This window comes from Pundamilia nyererei, unplaced genomic scaffold (genome assembly GCF_000239375.1).
Source record: "Pundamilia nyererei isolate P.nyererei 1_Seehausen unplaced genomic scaffold, PunNye1.0 scaffold00010, whole genome shotgun sequence".
Classification (NCBI taxonomy): Eukaryota; Metazoa; Chordata; class Actinopteri; order Cichliformes; family Cichlidae; genus Pundamilia; species Pundamilia nyererei.
The window spans coordinates 6,881,965-6,897,277 of NW_005187411.1; the positions used below are offsets into that span (position 1 = coordinate 6,881,965).

Here is a 15,313-nt window from a genome sequence, read left to right on the forward strand (position 1 = left end):
GGATAGATGTTTGTTTTTTTTAAGTCATTTTTGAGGGGTTTTATCTTTTATTATGATAGAAAAGGTGAAAGTAGATTGGAAAGCTGGAAGAGAGCAGCAAATGGCTCAGGGCTGTTTCAAACCCAGGCCTGTAAAATTTACAGCTTATCGGTCAGTTGCTCAATCCGGTGAGCTATAGTGTTGCCTGTGTATTGATAGATTTGATATAACGTGTCAGCACATTGACTCTCTCTTATCTGATAAGTCATATACACAATACTAGAACGTAAGCTTGATGAGTATCAGTACAGTGCAGGTGCAGCATTTGCACATTAAGACACTTGATGAATGGATAAACATGAGGCACGTTTACAGGAAGATGCCTCATTGTGGCAGAGGAGAAAAGGGGGTCATGGGAGGAGAGGTGTAAGATAGCATAATCAAAGGCAACCGGTGTGACTCCAGGCAGCTTTCATTTCTGTGAAACACAAACACAGCAAGTGTATAAGAGTTTCAGCAGGTGCTGTATTTCTGGAAATGACATTGACCCAATAATGTTACAGAACTTTTGGATTGCCTTAGTGTTGTCCCCTCACACAATAGCCACATATACATATCTAATATAAAGTCTTTTAATCTGGGGATTATTTATGTATAACTTGTATTTATGAGCTATTCACAGGTGACATATGAATCTGCTTTTGCAAGTGGAGCGTTTGACGTCTCCTGGTTTACAAGAGTAATCAGCAGCGACTGGATGGAGCATTTAGCGTCCCATGGTAGGCATGGTAACGGCAGGACTTTTTAAGGTGGCATCTTCAGCTTTCCATTGTGCGGTGACTGTTTTGATCTGTGTGTAGAACTGGATGCCCTGAAGAGCAAAAATAAAAGCGTTTACATCACATTAAGACAGCTGCTGTGTTTTTACTCTCACAGGCCCAACGACAGGATCCGTTTGTTTTAGTTGCCACTCACTTGTTTTCCGTAGAAGTTCGTGTCCCCTCTGAAGGATCCCCTCGATCCAGTGAAGGAGAACATTGGCAGCGGCACCGGGATTGGAACATTGACTCCCACCTGCAGAAAACAAGCATTGTCCCTTTCATTTCCATAAGTGTAAGGTTTGTAAAACAATTCCCTCAGGTCCTAAATTGCTAGGGACAAGCGAGACGCAGCTGATGAGAGATGCGGTACGTGCGTGCTGTTTACAAAGCAAGCTTACACGATCGCACAAAACAGAGATAAACCTGTGGCTTTTATTTGATGTGTGAAAACAAAGCGTGCTCTTACGAAAAAGGGAGGAAAACAAAAAATATATAAAAATAAAGTTTTGTTGCGAAAACACCAAGAGGCACGGCATGGTTGGTTTAGTGTGTTTTAAACAACGGGAATACGTTTGCATACTTGGGCCTTTTGGCAAAGGTGCATGGGAGAAAAGAAAAAAAAACAGAAAAGTAGATGTTTGTTGCACGGAGGTTTGGAGACGAGTACGGCACATGGCCTGCACAACATTCCCCGACATGTGAACAGCAAACACAGGGCATAACTAGGCTCCACAGGCAAACAAACAGGATGGCCATGTTTTTACTTAACTGTTAAATACGCACCTAGAAATCCCTTTTGAGATTTAATTTTAACAATTCTCACCACCAACTCCCCTCTTCCCCTGAATACTACCTGGAAAAGTTTCTATGCATCCCTATTTTTATTTAACAGAAGCATATTTGCTGTTGCTATTTGCGACTTTCTTGGGTGTGGATGTGGAGGGGAAAAAGGGGTTGCTTAAGGTGTGCATTTTGGGTAGGGAGCAAATAAGGGTATGCTCAACATGGAAAATAATTGTTTTTATTTAATGTGTGAAGGCTTTCAAACAAATATGATGTTCTCTCCGCTTGAGATGGTGCATAGAAACGACAGAGCGGCGTGAATGTCTCCTTTCTCCCTTGAACGAGCTGCACATTTGGACACAGCGGCCACTCACCTGGCCCACATCCACCTCGTGAGTATATTTGCGTGCGGTGGCACCGTTTGTGGTGAAGATGGCTGTACCGTTGCCATAGGGGTTCTTGTTAACCAAACTGATGGCGTTGTCCAGGGAGTCTGCCTCCAGAACGACCAGCACGGGCCCAAAGATCTCCTCGGTGTAGCACTTCATCTGAGGCTGAAAGAGCGCACAACGGAGCACTTTCACCGACTGCAGACATCTTTGTAATATCACTCACGTGCAAGTACTTTTAACACATGAAGCCTCATACTGTGACGTTGCCGAGGATGGTAGGTCCCACAAAGTTGCCGTTCTCGTAACCTTTGACTTTAATATTTCGGCCATCCAGTAGCAGCTTTGCTCCCTCCTCCACGCCGCTCTGGATCAGACTGCAGACTCTGTTCCTGGCTTGGGGAGAGATCAGAGGCCCCAGATCTGCACCAGGCTGGTCTCCTAGCAGGGCCCCAAAAAACAAACAGCTATAAGGTTACACGTTCTGTCACTTGACGGATGCGAACAAACTATGGGCACTGACATTTCGTTGGCCACAAAAGCCAGGACAAGGGGCACTTTGAGGCACTCCCTCTAAAATGGATTCTTGCGGGTTTCCTGTGTATTGTACAAATTAAACTTCATATCGCTGTAAACACACAGACTCATTCTCCATTTTACTTCACATCAACTTCTTTTCTCATAGGATTTGATCCTCTAGACCGCCATTTAGGCCCGAGCCGCAGATCTGGCCACAAATTTGCAGCATGGCTGACTCAACAAGCCCAGCTGACTCCCAATGTGAAGTTACAACAGGCCATAAGGCGAGAGGTGAGGTTAGGGCGGTGTGGGTGGCCCCGAGATGAATAAAACCAAAAACGGGGGAAACGCGCTCAGGAGAACAGGAGAGGCCGAGGTGAAGGCGATGGGGCGTGGTACCTGCATTCACGCGCAGAGCTTTGGCACGTTCCACCAGCTCCGGCAGCCAGCTACGCGCCTCGCCCACCAGTATGGCTGTGGACAGAGCCATGCAGCGTTGTCCCGCTGCCCCGAACGCCGCGCCCACAAGCTGGTTCAGAGTGTTCTCCTTGTTGGCATCAGGCATCACCACACCATGGTTCTTGGCTCCCTACAGTACACAAGAAGTGGTTAGCCCTTTGCCGTTTGATCTCCACATTACAGCAACTGGTTAGTCACAAGCAGGGACATAAAAATCAGGGAATTAGATTAGAAACAAACGACCTACAAATTTCACATTGTAAACTTGGTCCACATTTCAGTCCACGTGAGGCAATGGAACATTTCCAGTTCGCAATCTGGGCCTTTTTAAATGTGATGCACAGCTGCACCATGCACATGCACTCCTCAGTACCATTGGGCGACACAAACACTTGAAACTGTTGGCCAATGCTGCCACCTTCTGGATGTTTAAAGCACATGTCAGACATTAAAACTGTTGCTCACCATGTTGGACTGCACCCTTTTGCCATTTTTAGAGCCCCTCTCATAAATATACTCCCCTGCTTGATTTGAGCCAACAAAGCTGATTGCCTTGATGGCCGGATGGTCACAGATGAAGTTCACAGCTGTAAGAGGAAGACAGTTACAGAGATGACTTAAGTAATGGCAGGTGATTACGGTTTATGATTTAGAGCAAATGTAGATATCTTCATTGTTACACACATTGTTTTTCTGCCAAGATAACTACATTTTCTATCTGAATGATGGATTTTAAAAATAAAAAAAAAAGGATTTAGTGGCGGTAATTTGAGGCTCTAAGCTTATTTGTCGAACATCTTTACATCTTACTGTAACATTACACAGCCACCAGCTCTTACCGTCGTGTTGGCCGTGGATGATGTTGAGCGTTCCATCTGGAGCGCCAGCATCCTGCAGCATCTTACCCAGCAGCATGGCGCATGTGGGCACACGCTCCGAGGGCTTCAGCAGGTACGTGTTGCCACATACCATGCCCATAGGGAACATCCACAGGGGGATCATGGCCGGGAAGTTGAAGGGGGCAATGCCGGCACACACCCCAAGGGGAAGGCGATAGGTGTAAGTGTCCATGTCTTTGGAGATGGAGGGCAGGGTTTCCCCGAGCATCAGGGAGGTGATGCTGCAGGTGTGTTCTACCACCTCTGCACAGAAAGAAGTATGAACCATAGTATTGTCAGGTTTAGCAATTAAAGGATGACTGGCATCTTTTCATTTCACGAGACTTTGTCCTTATGTTCAACACCCCTGGCAGTAGTTGGTTATTTATGTGCACAGGCACGACATTTAAACAAAAGCATGTGTGTGTCAGCTGCTACACCAGGATAAAGTTAGCAAAGGTAGATATCGTGATCTGCATTTTATTAAAATGATGATTCAAGTATGACGTAAACATGAAATATTTTTTTTTATAATGACAACTCCAGCTGTCACAGATACATTATTTTTTATTCTAAGCCAATTTATACAACTACGTCAATAAAAATAAACCAAACTTTTTTCTTTTTTTTAAATGAACCGGGCATATGAAGATGATCTAAAACACCATCTCCATGAAAGAAATAACAGACATAACAAACCACATCAAATCACTGAATTTGAACTAATAATTTTTTCAGGAGCAACTTTGTTAGTTCACATATTACTAAAAACTCATCTCCTTACTGTCCCAGGCCAATTGTTGCATGTTATTTACTATCATAGAAAGGCCTAAAAATATCAAAATTTAATCTTCCACAGAATCAGTCATGTAATAAACCACCCTCTGTCCCGCTTGTCCCATATACAAGATGAAACAGATTAACAAATTCCTCTAAATGAGTTAAGAGCCTACACAAAATGCAAATATTTAACCAGTTGTTGCTCAATGACAAAAAGGACATTGTGTGCATGTGTGTGTGTGTGTGTGTCAGACACACTTACGCAATCCTCTGAACACATCTCCCTCTGCATCTGCAAGGGTCTTCCCCTGCTCCACTGTGATGGCCTTGGCAAGTTCTTTCTGAAACGCATGAGGACGCTTGTATGAATTCTCTGTATCAGCTATATAGCCTAAAGTCAAGTTTCACTCAAACAAGAGCTCTGAACTACTGTGGACGGACTAACATGCTGTCTGTCCATCTGTTCATTCATCCATCCAAGCCCACGGCTGGAGTGGGGCTGGATACGAGCTGTCATATGGTGAGAGGTGGGGTGCACTCTGAACAAGTCACTAGCCTATTGCAGGGCTAACGCAGAGACATAGCCAGTCTAAAATCTCCAGTTAACCTAACACGCATGTCTTTGAACTTTGGGAGGAAGCCAGAGTACCCAGAGAGAAGAGGGAGACCTAAGAACCTCTCTCTGTGAGGCAACAGTGAGTCCACGCTCTTGTTTGATTCATTAATTAAACAAGGCTGAATGTGTTTTTACTTTCAGAGCACCTTACGGTGACTTACAATATTGTCCTTGATAAGCTGCTGATAGCGCAGAAAAACCTGCTGTCGAGCCAAGATGGAGGTCTCAGACCAGGAGCGAAAGGCTCTGGAGCATGAGTCTACAGCAGCCAGCATCTCCTCCTGGGTGGCTTTGGGCACGCAGGTGATCACCTCATTGGTAGCCTGTGAAAGTGGAAAAAAGTCATGATCTCTAAGCTGGATTTTTTTTAAACACTAAAAATAAGTGCTAATTTATACTGTGACTCTGTTCATTCAATAATGCCAAATCTGAATCTAAATGTTGACGTGGGATGCCCATCTACACAAACCAGTCTGGACCAGTATGTCCAGGTTAAGCAACTCCATACTGTACAAGCACAGTGTGGTGAGGCATCAGTATACATTCACCTCAACTAATAATGGATGTTGCCAAGAAATACTAGAAGTACTTACAGGATTGTGAATATCCAGCCATTCCGAGGACTTGGATTCAACAAACTTCCCATCAATAAACAGTTTGGTGGTGGGCTGTGAGGAAAGATATCAGCATTTACTCGTAGGGTTGATTATCTCTGAAATGTATTACCAGATTAACAGTTACTCATAAGCACTCACCACAGAGGAGGAGGAGTAGCACAGTCGGCCGACTCTAAATGGAACCTGTGAAAGCGGCACAGCAGGGAGTCAAATCGCTAAAAGTAGCAAAAACTGCAGTATTTATCCATCCTAGAAGTACAATGTGCTGTTTCATTTGCACATTTTGTCAACCAGCTGCAGCCTGTTGGCCGATTAGATTAATGTGCAACTACTGAGTGTGGAGTTGTGAAAATGGGGACAAAGTCAAGCTGAGTGAAGCAGACTGAGAGAAGGAATGCGGTCCAGGCTGCAGGTGCACGGGCAGACTTCTTTGCGCTTAAATGCACCTGCAGCTGAACACGAGTAGAAAAACTTTCTTCATGTTATAAATCAGCTCTTGAAGGCATAAAATTATTATTATTACTTTTAATCCTCTTAAGATTTTTGAACTGAGGAAAAACGTTATTCCTCCCCTGTAAAGGAATGCACGGACATAACTTCTGCAGGACACTGTGTCAACAATCTGAGCTGACCACACGCTGCCACTTGCACTTTACCTTGGTCCTGAACGCTGATCTCAGAGCTGTTGACGCCATTCTGGGATATCATGTGCTACACCGAACTGATTTGACCCACTGTGCAGGCAGGTAGCGCGGTGGCCAGCAGAAGACAGCATTCAGCTTTCCACCCCACAGATGTGAATCACCTGTGGGCGGGCTCTGGGGAAATTGAGGCTTCCTATAGGCTCCAAATTCGCCCTCTCACTAATAACGCAGCGTGATTGGGTTCTCGAGATTGCCTTCTGTCCAATCACGACTCCAGCTTTTGGATTAAACCCGCCCTAGCTATGGAACGCCACAAACTATTGGCTAATTAAACCAGTCAGTTCTCCTGTCAGGAAGTGTGTCTCAGCTGAACTGTATCCACACGCAGTTTTGAACAAAGTGGGACTTTGCTGTAAAGTGTGTGATCTTTAAGCGATCAGTGGCCCTTATCCAAAAGATTAAAGTGTTATCGCAGCCAGCGACAATGCGCTTGTCGTTAGCCTGCTTCGCTAAGGTACTGTCACTGTTCGCCGGGTGTTATGTGTGCATCAGCTGCTTAATTTCAACCATATGAAGCCCAAATGGTGCTTAGTCATGGACCAAAGAGTAGGTAGGAGGGGGTTTAGGGGACACATCCTATTGGCTGCTCAAAGTGGATGAGATTTTTTGTAGAAAAAGTACTTGCAGTAACTGATCCAGTCTAGTCGAGGGAAATCTACAGAAGTATGGCAACTCAGACTAAGGTGAACCCACTGCATAAAACCACAAAGCAAAACTGACTTTGTTTCCAAACTGACTTAACATTTTCTGTTTTCTGTTCAGCCCATACTTCACGGATACTTCAGAAGCTCCTGCTCCTGGAGGGTTCGCATTGGTAAGTCATGCCCTGGGAATGTTCAGCTAAGCTTTGGTGTAACTTTTTTTTTATCACTAAGGTAATGAACTTGTTTGTGCACCAGCTTTTGCTCTAAAAGGTGTTGAATATGACCAGCTTCCAGTCAATCTGATCAAAGATGGAGGGCAGCAGGTACAGTGTGCAGACAAACATGACACTTTCTGCATGATTGCTTGAATATTAAAGAGTCCAAAATCCTGCTAAAACAATAAGAAGTTTCTTAACAAGGTGCTGTCTTAAACAATAAAACCATGCATTTCTTTTTTAAAGTCGTGTGTTAGTCTGACAGTGGCTCTCTCTGTGCCAAAGCTTACTGAGGAGTACAAAGCGCTAAACCCCATGCAACAAGTGCCTGCAGTGGAAATTGATGGCACCACTCTCTCTCAGTCGGTGAGTCTGCTTCCATAACACTGTCATGTTATCTTATTACATTTACTGAATATTTTGGTAATACTGGTAACAGTTCTAGTAAAAACCTGACTTGTTTTCTAACCTTTAAGCATTTGCAGGTAGTTACTTTGTAATTTCAAATAAAATACATTAAAATTCCATTTAATTACACCTTTAGTCGGTGTATTTTTAATTACACCATGTAACATTAAAAAAACGTTACCAAAATTCTTTTGTTTATGTAGCTGGCAGTGATCCAGTACATCGATGAGACCAGACCAGGACCCCGTCTTCTTCCAGCAGACCCAAAGGCACGTGCCCAGGTTAGGATGATAAGTGACCTCATTGCCTCGGGTATACAGCCCCTGCAGGTAAGCAGAACACAGTCCACAATGCCATCAGTTCAAATATCTACTCTGGTTCACAAAAAATCCATGCTTGCAATGTCAAGGTCAACCTGCAAGACCAGTAACTTTATCTTTTTTTTTTTTTAATTCCTGGACTTCGCAGAATTTGTATGTAATCCAGAAAATAGGAGCGGAGAAGATGCAGTGGTCTCAGCACTTCATCGATCGTGGTTTTCAAGGTAAGCGGAAGCCTGTCATCTACTCCTCTATGCTTCGTTTTAATTTTAAATGCGGAGAACTGCACTCTGAAAACACTTTCTTTTACACAGCAGATGATGAACTCCGAGTTGCCTCTATAAGTGCACATTTTTGCTGTCATTACAAAGCGTGACTCATCAGCTTAACCATCCTGCTTTGCTTTAATGTCGCAAGCAGGAAGGCTTTTAAAACTGACGATGATGATTAAATCAACAGTGATCCATTCCTGAGAACTTAACACAGAAGTACAAACTTTTCTGTTCTCCTAATATTTACATTTCCAAACTTTCCAAAGTAATAATCTAGTTCTGCCCCACATTTGACACCCCTGCTCTATACATTAGAAACATGAAGTGATGAGAAAAATGCCAATGTGGTTTACATGCATGCGTTATCCCCAGCTCTTGAGCCAATTCTGAAGCAAACAGCGGGGAAATACTGTGTAGGCGATGAGGTAAGAACATGAACATATCACAGGACAACATCTGGGCAATTTCCAGCACAAAGATTACTTCTTACTTTCTGCTTCTCTTTTAGATTTCCATGGCAGACATCTGTCTGGTCCCACAGGTCTACAACGCAGAGAGGTATGCTATGAGAAGTTTCATAAAACTGCAATAGAAGCGCTACTTTAATAGAGATGGGCTTTCCACAAAATCGGCGTGCAGTGCTGTTTCTCTGTCTAGTGCGTTTTGTTCGAGCTGACCAGCATTTAAGATGGTGGCTATAAAAACATCTGCCTTGTTTTAAATATGATGGAACCAGATGAAACTAGTTGTGCACAAAGCATCAAATAATACATTTGGAAGGTTAGCAGCAGCATCTCTTTCCAGAAATCTGAACAATTTACATCTATTATATTCAAGAGAAGGCAGAGATCCCAAAACATGATATAACCTTGAAACAGCCTGTACAGGGAAGCATCACCAGTATGTTTTTAATGTCTACAGGTTCAAAGTGGATGTGGGGAAATATCCAACCATCAAACGGCTAAATGAAGCTTTACTTGAGATTGAAGCTTTCCAAGTGAGCCACCCATCACGCCAACCAGATACACCTGATGATCTGCGTGCTTAGTACAAAGCCACTGAGAAGTTGTTTGTGTTAAATAAAATGACTGAAAAGCGACTCCGTTCCACTGCAGTTACTTTAAATGACAAGAAAGGTTCAAGTAAAAAAAATATTTATTAGTATTTTAGCATGAAATTGAACTATGACTTTAATTTGCCTTTTTAAAAAACAAACAAACAAACAAACAAAACAAAAAAAACAACACACCATACAGATACGTGGAGAGGAGGTACGGGACAATAATGTGTAAAAAAAAAAAAAAAAAAAGCTCAGATTTGCTATGCAAAGTGGAAAACCTCTCGTCTCACGGTTCGCAGCGCGTTGCCTGATGGTGATTTTCGAAGACACATAATAAAGTAAAAGAATCACACAGGAGACACATGAATAGAAGGTCATTGCAACAAAACACAAAGCAGAAGAATTAGTCTTCCAGACAAAACGCTCTTCTCATGTCTGATCACATCACGGGCCAAGGTGGCTAAAAACTGTTTCCAATTTGGACTCATTTGTCAAAAGGAATCTCCACGGTGCATTTGATTGTGTCATCATAAAAGGAACCAGAGCAGTCCGACCCACCAAACACCAGCAATGCACACTGGATTTTAACATTTTCACCCTGTCCATGTGTCCCAGTGTCTCTTAGGATAGCGCTGCCCAAAAGCATCATGCTGTGTCCAGCACGAGGCCTGGAGCAAAGCAGGGGAGACACCAGTGAAGTCCACATATTCGTATCTGGGGGAGAAAAGAAATGAAGCTCGATTAAAAAGCAGCTGATTTCATCAATATTGATGCTTCGTGCAAAATAGCAACACTGGACTGAACCGGAACAAACACACCATATTTTTTAAATCCAATAATACTGAAGAAAAAAAACAAAACAAAAAAACCTGCTCACCTGTATTAAAGATGTGAACATCCTGCAGGGCTCCAATTGCACTGCACCCTCCACTGACTAAAATCCTGTTGTCTGAAACTGGGAGTGCTGCATGAAACCTGTCAATTAATATATAAAGAGGTTTTATCTGTATCATTGTTATGGCCAATCTTTACATATTCTTAAATATGAATTATGTTCAGCTAAAAGAAAAGAATCTCACTAGGATGAATTTTGTGTTAAACAACATTAAAATTGCACTTGACTCTTTCTGGGATGCCCAAGGATACTACAACCAGATGGCTACATGGATGACATTTATCAAGGTTGATTAGTTTACTCACCCTCGAGGCAGCGGTGGCATGTTCCCACTCTTCACAGCTGTGTACTCCATAAATCCTGCACTCAGTAGGGAAAATGTAAGAATCAGTGCAATCCTGGACACTCTGTTTCAATCTAAGGCGGTCAGTGGCGGTCTTTATCTTACCCAGATCTAACACATGGAGGTCGTTAAAGTAAGCAGCTGTCTTGCGTCCACCGAATATGATCAACTTCTGAGACAGAAGCGTAGTCGTGTGCCTGTTAAAAAGCATGAAATTAGCATTCCTGAGAATTAAGAAAGCACTTAGGGTACAGTAAATTTACTGAAGACTGACCCAAACCGAGGCAGAGGTCTGTCCCCTTCCACAATGGGCTGGTACCAGAGTCCAAACTCTGGGTTGAAGATGTATAGAGCATTACTGCAGGATTTATCCCCAGAGGAAAGGCTTGACTGAACTCCCCCAAAGACAAAAAGCTCTTTTTTGTAAAAGGCTGCAGAGTGATACGCTAAATTTGGAACGCTGCCTTTTGCCTTAAGGATGGGAAATATCCACAAATACAGCAATGAAAAGAAAAAACAAAGAGCCTATTTCACATACACGTACATGCTTTTAAAGAATGTGAAAACGCAGCATGTTAACAACAAACCCACATTGACAAGCTTCCACTTCCAGGTCAGAGTATTAAGGATGTACAGCTCCGTGTAGCGCCGACCCTCCCTCAGGCCACCGTAAACAAAGACTGCTCTAGAGTCTGGGTCATAGGTTGCAGTGTGTCCTCGGGCACAGGGTGGTTCAGGTCCAGAAGCAGAGGAGTTCAGCGGGAACCAGAAGTCACCGTCTGAAAAGAGGTCAGGTAACGATTAAGTACAAATGCTTCCTCCACCGGTGCCGCACACCTTCACTCTAGTGACATGCTTTATAGATACAGGGAGCTAATATACATATATGGCCAGATGTATATTCAGCAAAGTCCACTGACCCAACTCGAGCTTCCACAGGGAGTCCTTGCAGTAGTTTTGTTCTGAAGTCTCCCCTCCAATGAGGATGGCAGTATCAGGGTCACTCAGACACATGGTGTGGCACCAACGCTTTGACGGACACGCTGAAACTAATCACAAATCTTTGTAAAAGCCACTTCTGTGCAATCCTGTGTAATCCCAATATTTTTTTCCTTTTTGCCTCTGACCTCCTCTGTTCTCACTCTTTATGAGCACAGTCATTTCTTCTTGACCGTTTATCCCGGATGACCTCATCTTCTTAGGGGTCGAAGCTTGGTCTACATCCTCTGAGAGGCTGTCCACGTCCTCAGAGCTCCACCTCAGTTGGCCTCTCCTACCAATGACTGTACGTCTGGGTGTCTTTTCCTTCCAGTCACACAGAGCGCACAGCAGACCTGCGTCAGTTACTGCCCTCACATGCAGACACTAACATACACCTAAGGATAACACTCACTGTAGGCCACACTGGAGGTTTATTCCCCACAGCGGAGTCACTGGTGTCGACTTTATTGACTTGGACCTCAGCAAAGCACACGCTGTCGCTCCTGTCGCTCAGGTGTGAGGTCTCAGAAGTCACCTGGATTTGTATTCATTGAACAATCATGACGCTCGAAAACCAAAGCGTGCATTCCCACTGAACTATTTTGGCCCCGTTTATCTCACCGTTTCACTTTCAGCATCTTGGGTGTGTAATGTGGTGGAATGATCGGTCACATCGTGCCCTTCGTGGAACAAGCATTTCCTTTGAACCAAAGGGGTACTGCTGAAGACGCTGGAGTTGTCCTGTGGCTGGTCACAAGTCTTGGCAAGAAATAAGTGAAATGCCACTATGCAATATCAGCTACGAACTGCTTTTTTGTTTTAAATCCCACATATAGGCATGATGCCTAGCACTCTGACGCAAAGAAAGCAGGGAGTGTAATGGAAACTAGCACAAAGAAATGAATATTAAATGACAATATGCCATAAAGCTATTTATAGCAAGGTGAAAATGGTGGAATCAGATTCTGTTTTCCAAGAGTTATTTATATTTTCACAAAAAAAGTAGAAAAAAAAAGCAGTCAGCATAAGATATTAGGTTAAACTTCACCTTCCTTTTAGGCTTATTGTATCTACTCAGTACAGGAGTTGGATTAATTGCATTCAGATAAGCTATATTTGCCCTTTGCATGCTATAACCTGTAGCCTGAACAGTTTGTGTGTTTTAAAGTGAGGCTATATGTAAATTCCCCACTGCATTTAACCATTAGTAAAATAACCCAGACTTTCCCCACACAAACATGAGCTCTACGTGAGTTTTTTCGGATCTGGTCGCGCTAAATACTTGTGTTTTGTACCTCTCCGGAGACTGTGAGTAAAATCTTGCCATAAACTCCCCTCCTGCCCCTCTCTGCAGCCACTTTGACCATCTCTGGGCTCCAGTCACCTTCCCAAGTCAGACACCTGAGCACAAAGAGATCTCAGCAAACTCTAGTTTACAAATTCACAACCTTGCAGCTACTTCACGAACCTAAATTGAGAGGACAGAATCCCAATTTTCTGAGCTGGTACTTCTGCACTGACCAGAACCTCGACTGAAATTGTGGTCAAACTGCATTCCCACTGTCCCAGACCGAAGATGACCAGCTGCTTAGGAAGAGGCAGCGGGACATGGACTTGAAAGCACCTCCGGTTAGATTTGCTGTGAAGAGTGAGTCCAAGTAGTGATTCTTCGCGTCCTTAATAATCTGTCAACATGGTTTTTTAAAATTATTATTATGTATTTATCAAACGACATACCTAATGAACTGGCGGGGGACGTCACGCAAAGACCAAAGGACATAAAAATTCAGTCTCCCCATGTTGTCATGTTGTTTTACGGATCCAATACGTTCTGAGAGCAGCAAACATCGGCGGTACTTAGATCTCCAGTGCTAACCTCTGATTGGCCGAGAGGAGCTCGAGGCCGTGGTGAACACGCACAGGTGAGAGGTCAAAGTAATTAAGTAATAGGCCCCCTAGTGGATCTGCTGGTTGGACTCCAGATGCCTCACTGCCTTTCTATATGTCTTTGGATAAAGGGAAGTCAAGTGTATGACTGAACATCTATCCATTCGCTTAGCAAATTCAAGATCTTTGTCTCATAACAAAAAATAAAAATGAAAATAGTTACAATTGAAACTCTAAACACCAAATATCTGCTATCAGTATTTATTATGGATCTGTACGGGCTAACTGAATAGACTTTCAAAGTCATTTCATTGTTTTATAGACACACAATTGATTGGCATGATCAAATTTCGTCAGTCATATTTGCTTCACGTATTATTGGTGATCAAGTGAGAACCTCCACTGCACTAATACCAATATCAGATGAGAGTTCTAGCTTCTCTCATCAGTAGGTGAGAGTAGGGCTGCTTAGGTACGAGGTCCATCCAGGAAATGTGGCTTGTGGCTACCATCTCTACTACTACACTGTTTTCCTCATGTTAGCACTTATAGTTTTTGGGGGGGGTTATATATGGTACAAAGAAACTTCTGAGTGTATTAGACTTGTGTTTCAGCCATCTAGAAAATGGCTGATATCTGAAATTTTCAAAGAGTGAATGAACTTTTATTAAAAAGACTAATCGTGCACTGTGGTCGTAAAGGGATGGACATGGTCAGGAAAAATATTTAGGTAGGCTGTGGTGTTTTGATGGCGTGCACTTGGTACTTAGGGGGCCCAAAATAAGCCAACAAAATATAATCATGTCAGTTCTTGGGCTACGTGGTGTTAATGCAGTGTGGTTGTGTCATATTACTTTATTATTCTGTCCACCCTCAGGAGCAACATTTCATCTAAGAGTGCTTCTATTATAGTTCATCTCCACTTGCAGTCTGAAACCATGCACTCTGGTTCTTACTTAATGAGACCCAAGCTGATGTAGTGTTTGGAATAACAAGAGTAAATCGATATATTTATCTTCATCTTTATTCTGACTGTTTATATCACAAGAAATTAAGTGATAAAAACAAAGAAGTAATCAAATGACAAACTAAACAGGTGTAGGTTGATGCTACAGCTTATATAACACCTGCTCATGACGCCAGACCAAAAAATGACCGCATAAGAAAAATTAGATCCCAAACCTCCGATTTACATACAGAACCAAGACAAACCATAAAAAAGAAAGAAAAGGAGCATCTATCACAGTACTGAATAATTATGTTAGTCCTATGCAATTTTTTAAGCAGTCGAGTGTGCTGCAAATTTTTATTTAGTCAGTACAGTTCCAAAGGCCTCGAAACAGAAACTCAATGACTGTTCACATTTGTGCTAACCTTGGGTTTCTCAAAATAATATAACTTCATCTTCATTTGTATTTATTATCCCCTTTTTTTTAAACAGCTTCTGGATGCCAGCTGGCATTCGACCATCATATGCTTGTAGATAATGTGGATTATGTTAGAATCTAGTACATCTTTATATTTCCGTGAAGTTAATTGAATAAATAATGAATTTGATGATACTGAGAGTAGCTTTCCATAAATTATTGACCATTTTTCTTTAAAAAAAAAAAAAAGAAAAATCCAGTAAAGCCCAAGCAAGACTAGCTGCGTCGTAAGATTGTGAGAGGCCTTAAGGGAGAACTGAAAATAAAACCTGGTTTCATCAGCACCTCTGTGCAACTATTACATCAATCCCCTTAT

At 42.7% G+C, this 15,313-nt stretch overlaps 3 protein-coding genes across 7 annotated transcripts; 1 reads left to right on the top strand and 2 right to left on the bottom strand.

Moving 5' to 3' along the window:
- Positions 1–484: 484 nt before the first annotated feature.
- aldh6a1 (aldehyde dehydrogenase 6 family, member A1) lies at positions 485–6,663 on the bottom strand. Of its 2 annotated transcripts, XM_005724051.1 has the most exons (12): positions 6,498–6,663; positions 5,980–6,024; positions 5,818–5,892; positions 5,386–5,547; positions 4,871–4,949; positions 3,790–4,092; positions 3,416–3,537; positions 2,891–3,080; positions 2,232–2,413; positions 1,958–2,137; positions 955–1,053; positions 485–850 (listed from the first exon to the last, which is right to left on the bottom strand). In XM_005724051.1, the coding sequence occupies exons 1-12, from the start codon at positions 6,534–6,536 to the stop codon at positions 746–748; spliced, it is 1,581 nt and encodes a 526-aa protein (XP_005724108.1). In that variant the 5' UTR covers positions 6,537–6,663; the 3' UTR covers positions 485–745. The 2 variants fall into 2 exon arrangements, with proteins under 2 accessions (XP_005724108.1, XP_005724110.1); XM_005724053.1 differs by lacking the exons at positions 5,818–5,892; positions 5,980–6,024; positions 6,498–6,663 and having other exon boundaries at positions 4,871–4,945; positions 5,386–5,450.
- Positions 6,664–6,821: 158 nt separating this feature from the next.
- On the top strand, positions 6,822–9,503 carry gstz1 (glutathione S-transferase zeta 1). 4 transcript variants are annotated; one of them, XM_005724054.1, is made up of 9 exons: positions 6,822–6,999; positions 7,308–7,359; positions 7,445–7,512; positions 7,651–7,770; positions 8,016–8,141; positions 8,281–8,356; positions 8,777–8,829; positions 8,913–8,962; positions 9,326–9,503. In XM_005724054.1, the coding sequence occupies exons 1-9, from the start codon at positions 6,970–6,972 to the stop codon at positions 9,450–9,452; spliced, it is 702 nt and encodes a 233-aa protein (XP_005724111.1). In that variant the 5' UTR covers positions 6,822–6,969; the 3' UTR covers positions 9,453–9,503. The 4 variants fall into 4 exon arrangements, with proteins under 4 accessions (XP_005724111.1, XP_005724113.1, XP_005724114.1 ...); XM_005724056.1 differs by having other exon boundaries at positions 7,690–7,770; XM_005724057.1 differs by lacking the exon at positions 6,822–6,999 and adding an exon at positions 7,020–7,228 and having other exon boundaries at positions 7,690–7,770.
- A 216-nt stretch (positions 9,504–9,719) lies between these two features.
- Positions 9,720–13,577, bottom strand: LOC102213514 (acyl-CoA-binding domain-containing protein 5). Its single transcript, XM_005724058.1, has 13 exons — positions 13,421–13,577; positions 13,152–13,322; positions 12,979–13,084; positions 12,305–12,442; positions 12,096–12,218; positions 11,830–12,007; positions 11,623–11,751; positions 11,294–11,481; positions 10,977–11,173; positions 10,808–10,899; positions 10,665–10,719; positions 10,342–10,439; positions 9,720–10,178 (listed from the first exon to the last, which is right to left on the bottom strand). Exons 1-13 carry the CDS (start codon positions 13,480–13,482, stop codon positions 9,949–9,951), a joined length of 1,767 nt encoding a protein of 588 aa, XP_005724115.1. The 5' UTR covers positions 13,483–13,577; the 3' UTR covers positions 9,720–9,948.
- Positions 13,578–15,313: the final 1,736 nt, after the last annotated feature.

Bases quoted from the DNA above. Each gene is read 5' to 3' on its own strand.
- aldh6a1 (XM_005724051.1), bottom strand. From the start codon at position 6,536: ATGGCGTCAACAGCTCTGAGATCAGCGTTCAGGACCAAG. The intron at 4,093-4,870 runs GTAAGTGTGTCT...CTTTCTGTGCAG, and splicing joins AGATGTGTTCAGAGGATTGC to AGGTGGTAGAACACACCTGC. The intron at 3,081-3,415 runs GTGAGCAACAGT...TGTGTACTGTAG, and splicing joins AAAGGGTGCAGTCCAACATG to GGAGCCAAGAACCATGGTGT.
- gstz1 (XM_005724054.1), top strand. From the start codon at position 6,970: ATGCGCTTGTCGTTAGCCTGCTTCGCTAAG. The intron at 7,513-7,650 runs GTACAGTGTGCA...TCTTTTTTAAAG, and splicing joins TCAAAGATGGAGGGCAGCAG to TCGTGTGTTAGTCTGACAGT. The intron at 8,142-8,280 runs GTAAGCAGAACA...TGGACTTCGCAG, and splicing joins CGGGTATACAGCCCCTGCAG to AATTTGTATGTAATCCAGAA.
- LOC102213514 (XM_005724058.1), bottom strand. From the start codon at position 13,482: ATGGGGAGACTGAATTTTTATGTCCTTTGGTCTTTGCGTGACGTCCCC. The intron at 12,443-12,978 runs GTACAAAACACA...TTTCTTGCCAAG, and splicing joins TACTCACAGTCTCCGGAGAG to ACTTGTGACCAGCCACAGGA. The intron at 12,219-12,304 runs GTGAGATAAACG...ATACAAATCCAG, and splicing joins AAGATGCTGAAAGTGAAACG to GTGACTTCTGAGACCTCACA.